This window comes from Salvia hispanica, chromosome 4 (assembly GCF_023119035.1).
Source record: "Salvia hispanica cultivar TCC Black 2014 chromosome 4, UniMelb_Shisp_WGS_1.0, whole genome shotgun sequence".
NCBI lineage: Eukaryota > Viridiplantae > Streptophyta > Magnoliopsida > Lamiales > Lamiaceae > Salvia > Salvia hispanica.
Window position 1 is genome coordinate 17,399,141 of NC_062968.1, and position 7,867 is coordinate 17,407,007.

The 7,867-nt window shown below is 38.7% G+C and overlaps 1 protein-coding gene across 1 annotated transcript; it reads left to right on the forward strand.

Annotated features, from left to right (window-relative positions):
- Positions 1–2,960: 2,960 nt before the first annotated feature.
- Positions 2,961–6,464, forward strand: LOC125219518 (wall-associated receptor kinase-like 14). Its single transcript, XM_048121516.1, has 3 exons — positions 2,961–3,741; positions 4,892–4,966; positions 5,184–6,464. Exons 1-3 carry the CDS (start codon positions 3,018–3,020, stop codon positions 6,371–6,373), a joined length of 1,989 nt encoding a protein of 662 aa, XP_047977473.1. The 5' UTR covers positions 2,961–3,017; the 3' UTR covers positions 6,374–6,464.
- The last annotated feature ends 1,403 nt before the right edge of the window (positions 6,465–7,867 follow it).

The window sequence follows — 7,867 nt, forward strand, 5'->3', positions numbered from 1 at the left end:
TCATACATATACATACACAAATACAATTTACCAAATTCATAAATAGTTGGTGTTTGTTTCATACAAACATAATCAGAGGGATTTAGCAACTGCATTACATTTAAAATATTGGTTGCATACATAATCAACTCATCATACAGAATCAATTCTTCAAATGCATACACATTAGATTATTAGTTATTGTATCATACAGAAGGATAGGGTGTCAGACATATTCAGAATCAAATATCTTACCAAATGCATAAATAGTTGGATATTGTTTCATTCAAACATCAACTAGGATATAGCAAATGCATAGGCATAAGATATTCTGGAGCCTTTATTTTCAAAATGTTGGAGAGTTAAAATATCATATACCTTCACAAAGTGAGCCCATTGTTCATCATCACATTCAATTTTGTAGTTACCGTCCGAGTTGAACCCGATTCCACTATGGTTAAGCATCGTCATGAGTGACCCGTAATTCTTCTTCCAAGTTGATATCTTCGAGTACATGTGGGGGTGAGGGAGGATATCAGTATTGGGATATTCAAGCTGGATCGTCTCCCTAATACGTGTTAGATATCCTGCCCGGTAACCGTTATCTCCCCTCCAACCTTTCGCTGCCAATTCCTTCATCGTAGCCACGAGTATCTCTTCCTCGCGAGCTGACCAAGTTCGTCGGGTCCTATCGACCCTCACATTCTTTGTGTTGCCCACGTCGGTAATGCCTGCGACCAAACTACAACCCATTAACACTGCGTCTTCATCTCTTTTCCGAGTTCGTTCCACACAACATTATAAAATGTGAAACATCATTACCCTCGTGTGATGGGCTACCATCTTCTTCGGTACCTCCTAGCTGTTGAGAGGCCATTGAAAATCAAGCTTCGCTTCTGGTCGCAATGACAACAAACCCAGCCTACAATCCGAAACGGTTTCAAAATTTACCTAATAATCTGTGCTATCCGAAGTGAAGGTTGATAGAAAACATACCGGTGAATCTTAAAACGCAGCACGTTATCGGAATTTGATTCGGGGGAAGCGGTCCTCCGATTTTGTGAAGTGGGGAAAGTGGCGCTCACTCTTCAAATTGGGGGCGGGTCTTTTATTTTGTATCCAAAAATGAATTAGGGTTGATGAGGACAAAGTTGGAAATAAGCAGTTTTTACGAGGACAATTTTGTCCATTCTATATGCTATCTCAGATTTTTGAATGCTGAATCAAAGCATGTATAACTCTCTTGGTGGTATGAATCATACCAACCAAATTTCGGTGAAGATATAGTAAATTGAGACCATCAAGGTTTTGCTGATTGCCCTAACACTATCTGTCCCAAAGCAATCAGACCAAACAAACGCACCCTAATAGTAAAAAATACTCCATTTATTTAGACACTAAAATTAATGATTAAATTATTAGTTTTTCCAAAATTTTCAATTCTTCTGGTTGTAACTACACAATATTTTTCAATTTCTTGATATGTTGCGTACAACTGGTGAAATACTAGAATTTATAATAATTGAGGATAGAAAAAATTATCTAGGGAAATTAAAAAAATCAAATCATATCAAATTATAACATTCTAAAAGACATGACTAAACTATATTCTAGATAATAAAATAGACCAAATAATATATTCTAGATAATAAAATAAACTAAATAATATTCATGGAGAAAAATAGAAGAGGCGGGACACTTATACATATCAACTCCCCGTGGTTGAAATAAATCACAAAAACAAAATGGAGAAACCGTAACGACAAGCACATATTGCGACTCATTGTCTACTTTGTGGGAGTTGTCGAAGAGAGTGGATCAACAGAGAAATCGTGCGTCGGGATCTCGTCCGTATGGATCTCTCTCGTAACAACAAGCGCATGTGGTGACTCATTGTCTTCTTTGTGGGAGTTGCCGGAGAGAGTGGATCCGTTACATGTTGCACCGAAACAATAAAAAAGAAATGCCATCATCACGAACAACGTCGTTGGGAACAAAAAAATCAACATCATCATTGAGAACGTCACTTTATAAAAAAGAACGCCACTTAGAACATCATGAGTTATGCCATCATCGGGAATAACGTCATCATTCATGGTAGTCTCTTCGATGATCCTAACCCTTCCGAAATAAAGTAAAAGTGTAAGTCCCTGTCACATCATTAGGAACAATCATCATTGTCTCATTGATGGTAGTCTCTTATAAGACGGTATACTCTTCGATGAGGGTATCAGGCAAGTCGATAGGCATCCCCACTACTTGTTTGAATTTGCGTGCTCATTCATCTTTGCATAGTTTCTATATTATATCAACGAAGATGATAGCGCAAGGATGAAATTAATTTATGATTAACATCTGCCAAAAATTCTTCCCTCAAACAATCAAGATTCGAACTACGATAGTTGTGGAACCATTCCAATGCCGATTTTACGATGGCCGCTTCAAAAACCTTGCAGGGGCGCCGCGCACTAGCCGTGAGTGTGGCGCCACTGCAGATGCTCTCATAAATTGTCCATCATCTCTTAAATTTTGTGTTAGCTATATAAAAAATTAGTTATTTCCTAAACTCCCTTAATAAAAAAATTCTCCGTTTTACCAAATTGTTTTTGTTTTATTTTCTTATAACGGACTAATTAGCTCGTGTGAAAAGTGGACAAATATATATGCACGAAGTGGAAATAGTATGTAGAACCACTGAAAACCAATCATATCCCATCATCATTTGTTCTTAATTTAATCTTCCCATTTTGTATCCTTAGAATCCACTACAGTAGGACATAAAGTCAATATTTCCATCTTTGAAAATTGTAGTAATACGCTATTATATATTAGTACTCAATTTTGTATTATCCACCAGTTATACATATTATAAATTATAAAAACGACAATATTAAACCCAAATCATTACAATGGAAACATGTCATTATATGGATTCAACCATAATACACATACACTATTTCAAGTTTTTTCATTTCCATTTGTTGAAAACAACATCAACAACAAACCACATTAAGTCATTAAACTTTGGCATCACAAAAATGAAACTAAAATCCTCAAATCAAATCCTATTTCACGCAGCTTCTCTCGCTCTATGCGCGGCCGCGGCTATGGCGTGCAACCAAACCTGCGGCTGGAGGACCGTCCCCTTCCCCTTCGGCTTCTCCCCCGGCTGCGAAATCCAACTCAACTGCAGCCACAACGGCACCGCCCTGGCCGCAGACTTCCCGGTCCTCGCCATCACGAGCGACACCATCCTCGCGAGCCTCCCGGCCGTGTGCAACCGCCCCGTGGAGGCGCTGGGACGCCTCTTCACCCGAAACTACGCCCCGACGTTCCTGAACGCCGTGCTCCTCCAGAACTGCAGCGGCGGCCCGAACTCGTGCTTCATCCCCACCACGGAGGTGAGAGCCAACTTCGAGCTGCTCGACTGCGGGGGCCACACCAACGACAGCATCCGCTGCTACTCGCAGGCGGATAACTCCAGCCTCTTCATGGACTACGGCAGGCTGCGCCGGAGCGGCTGCACCTCGCTGTTTTCGGCGATTTCGATTGAGTCTTTGGATATGAGTAATTTGTCTGTTTCCCTGGATGTGAGGATTGTGAGGCTGGGGTGGTGGCGCTTGGGGAGATGCGGCTGCTCCGATCATGCTAAATGCGAGGCTGTTTTGCCGCCGGGGATTGGGGACGCGGCGGCGTATCGGTGCCGGTGCGTTGATGGGTTCGTCGGCGATGGTTTTAGGGATGGTATGGGCTGCCGGAGAGGTTAGTTATCATCATTCTTTATTTTTATTTTTATTTTGTTTTATTTAGAATTTTTTTATTACTTGTCAAATAATGGATATTAGCTGACGTGGAGAATGAAATTGGATTTAAATTGTTTAGATTAATTAAGTTGTTAGTTATGGGAGTAGGTACTGGTCATTATGTTCAATTTTCAAACACGATTTTCATTAGTCACATTTTCTTCTACTTTAATAGATTAATGATCATTATTTATAGTGCAGTTACTTTGTATGTAATGTACAAAAAAGTATCCCATTTTCTAGTTTAAATAAGGTTTTTGATAATAGAATAAATCAGCAGGATATATATATATATATATATATCTACCTTTGACCAGATGCTCCATTAACGAAATTCTAATTGACACAATGGAAACCTTAAGTGACTTAACTAACACTCAACATTCTGCATTTTATATTTGTAAAATGTAGTCGCTGTCGTTGCTAGGTAGAAATGAAAAAGATCTATTTGTGTAACTTAGAAGATCCCCTTCTACATAAAAGTTTTTAAGTTAAACATCATTCTAATTTATTTATTTCTATAACACATATTTTTTTAAATGTGGAGTATTTATCTAGTATAATGCAATTTCAATTTTAAGTTCTTTAACGCGAGGGAATTACTATATTGTCATACGTCATGCACTCTGCCCTCATACATAGGCATGCACTCACAAGCCAATAAATAATTTTAGCCACTGAGAAAAAAAAATAACAACAAAGGCGTTTCTTATATACTCAGCCCTGTCATATAAAATTTCTTGCGACTTAGGGATCCAAAAAATAATTGGCATAATAAATACGGGAGATATTGCGGGTCAAACCAATCCACTAGTCTAATGGGCCAACTTTCAATAATTTTATTTTGACGTAAAATAATTAGTAGCACTAGAAGTCTAAATAGCGTAATCATCAAATCCAAGAACTGCTAGTCTTAATAATTATACCTAACAATATTGATTAATTTATTTGCTAGACCTGGACAACAGATTCCTACAGCAAAGATGCTTCAAATTTAATTAGCATCTTCATGATTCTTATTTGCAAAAATACTTGAACTGTTTGTATATTAAATTTTATTACAGTGATTTCAATTTGAAACATAGTTTTTTGATGTGCTTAATAAACAGATCAAGAATGCAACCTTTCCAAATATCTATCTGGCGAATGCAGAGGAGCTACTAGAATACTTGTTCTAATAGGAGGTAAGAAACCACTCAATTTCCAAATGAGATTTAAAATATTTGCACACCTTTTCCACTCTTAAACTCATGTTTTAAAAGTTTTATCATAAAAATAGAACCTTACAATACAAAATGACAAAACTAGGCAAATTTTTTGAAGTAGTCATGTTTGGATTTTTATTTTTTTTTAATTATGCAAATGGGTGTTATGCATTCTGAGAATGTATGTGTTACTCAGTTATTGCAGCAGCTATTACGGTGACAGCGGCAGCAGCCATAACTTTGCGATTCGTCGTAAAATTATCAAAAGTTCGGAGCAGAAGCCGACGTCACCGGAGCTTGAAACTGAAAGAAACAGCATCCATAACCATTCCAATTTATCCCTACAAAGAAATAGAGAAGGCCACAAACTTCTTCTCCGACAAGAAAATGCTCGGCACCGGCGCCTACGGCACAGTCTACTCCGGCAAGCTCAGCAACGACAAATGGGTCGCTATCAAACGGCTCAAACAAAGAGACCACGGCCCGGGCGATATCCAGAACGTGATAAATGAGATCAAACTCCTCTCCTCAGTAAAGCACCCGAACCTCGTCCAGCTCCTCGGCTGCTCCATCGAGCGCGAGGACATCCTGGTGTACGAGTTCATGCCCAATGGCACCCTCTCCCAGCACCTGCAGGGAGAGAAGGCCGGTGGGCTCCCCTGGGCGGTCCGTCTCAGCATTGCTGCTGAGACGGCCCGCGCCCTGTCTTATCTGCACCACACACTGCAGCCTCCCATCTACCACAGAGACGTCAAGACCAGTAACATCCTCCTCGACTACAACCTGTCCGCCAAGGTGGCGGACTTTGGTCTGTCGAGGCTTGGGATGTCTGAGGAGGCGTCCCACGTGTCCACGGCCCCCCAGGGGACGCCTGGGTACGTGGACCCGCAGTACCACCAACATTTTCATTTGTCAGACAAGAGCGATGTGTACAGCTTTGGAGTGGTGCTGGTGGAGATTATCACAGCGATGAGGGTGGTGGATTTCAGCCGGCCGCCGGGGGAGATCAACCTGGCGGCGCTGGCGGTGGATCGGATCGGGCGGGGGTGTTTGGAGGAGATTGTTGACCCTTTTATATTGAAGTCCGGCGGCGGTGAGGGGACGCTTTGGTCGGTGAATAAGGTGGGTGAGCTGGCGTTTAGGTGCCTTGCCTTTGATAGGGATTTGAGGCCGTCGATGATTGATGTTTTGGATGAGTTGGAGCAGATTGCGGCGGCGGGGAGTAAGGCTTCCTCTAATTTGGTGGTGGGTGCAGAAGATGGAAGCTTGTGTAGGGTTAGTAGTAGCAAGAAGACGTTGAAGAATATGCAGATGGATTTATCTCCAATTGCTTCAGTTATTGATTCATTGAGAAGTGATGAGAGTTCTTCCTCGTCAAACAGCTAAATCTGTTTGATTAATTGGTATGTTTCTAATGTTTTAGACTTCTTGAAAAATCTTCTCTAATATAAGGATACAAATGGAAGCGCCTTGATTATACTCAAACAAAAAATAGTTGCAAATATAATTAATACTTTGATACAAGCATCAACCGTCGAACTAGTTATTTTGCGCCAATTGCAACATGAGTCTCTGCAACACAACACTCTTCTTTATTTTATCATCTATGTTCCTGACGATGGCGATAATGTTCTTCAACAATTCTTTTATTGGTTTCAGATATACTAACACGCACAATAACTGCCAAAGAATTTTCAAATTCAACAAATTTTACCCATTTTGAAGGCGAATGTTCTGTGTTTCTTTGCATACATACCATTTGATCCTTCAATTATGAAGTTGATGAAATTATCTACATCATATATTTGAAATCTTGCTCTTCTTTATTGGGCAATGCTTCGTCGTCGTTGGGAATACATTTTAGATAATTGATTTGAGATTAAAGGGGTGACTATATGGCATATAGTACTCCATATCCAAGCCAATCTTCATATGTTTCCCAAGATTTGAGTATTCAATAATAAATACTAGTAATACTCTTGGGAGTTACATGCTCATGGTTTAGAATTGTACCAAGTGTGTAAACTACAATCTAAATGAATCGAAAGGAGGTTTACTATTGTATTTGTGATCGCTCTAGTCTAACTTGAATAATCATAATTAGATGTTAAAGGAGGTGTGGGATGGAGCTGAAATTTGGATTGAGTGGGAGAATCATTTGGTAGGAGGTGGAAATGGACACCACCGAAGAGTGAAAACAGAGAGAAGAGGTGGCGCCCAAGACCGCCGGATGATCACACAAATCTTTTTAAAAATAGCCATGGCAATAAAAAAATCTTAAATCATCAAATTATAGATTTAGCTAAAAAAATTATTAAATGACGTCATCCAGATAACCAGATGTTTTATCTGCATCATATTTTTCATTAATCAAAAGCGTTCATAATTTCTCTTAAATCATAATATTATTGGACAATTGAGAAAAATGCCATAATATAAAAAATATATTTTTAAATTTGAATCTAGTATAATGATTGGAGAAACTTTTACATCAAAATACACTTAAGTTTAGCGTAAATAATTGGAAATACTCTTGGACAGAAATATAGACAGTAGGAAAAGTGGTATACTAGTAATGGCTAAAGATAAGCTTTAATTTGTTAGCGACTTTGATAATTCCGCAATTGTATCTAAATGAGCATACTTTCACCAAATTTTTATTTGTATATGAATTAAAGGTTTTACTTTGAAATATTTAAATTTTCAATTATTTTAATTTTTCAAATTGATATCAATTGCGATTAAAGTAATAAAACAACATTAATTTTCGTCTTCAGCCAGCCAACGTTACTTCGTCGAAAATTGGCACTCATATAAAAATCGATAATAATTGAAAACTCGTATATTTATAAATAAATTTAACTTCATATTCAAAATCAA

Coding starts and splice junctions, on each gene's coding strand:
- LOC125219518 (XM_048121516.1), top strand. CDS start 3,018: ATGAAACTAAAATCCTCAAATCAAATCCTATTTCACGCAGCTTCTCTC. Junction 3,742..4,891: donor TGGTATGGGCTGCCGGAGAG/GTTAGTTATCAT, acceptor CTTAATAAACAG/ATCAAGAATGCAACCTTTCC. Junction 4,967..5,183: donor AATACTTGTTCTAATAGGAG/GTAAGAAACCAC, acceptor TGTGTTACTCAG/TTATTGCAGCAGCTATTACG.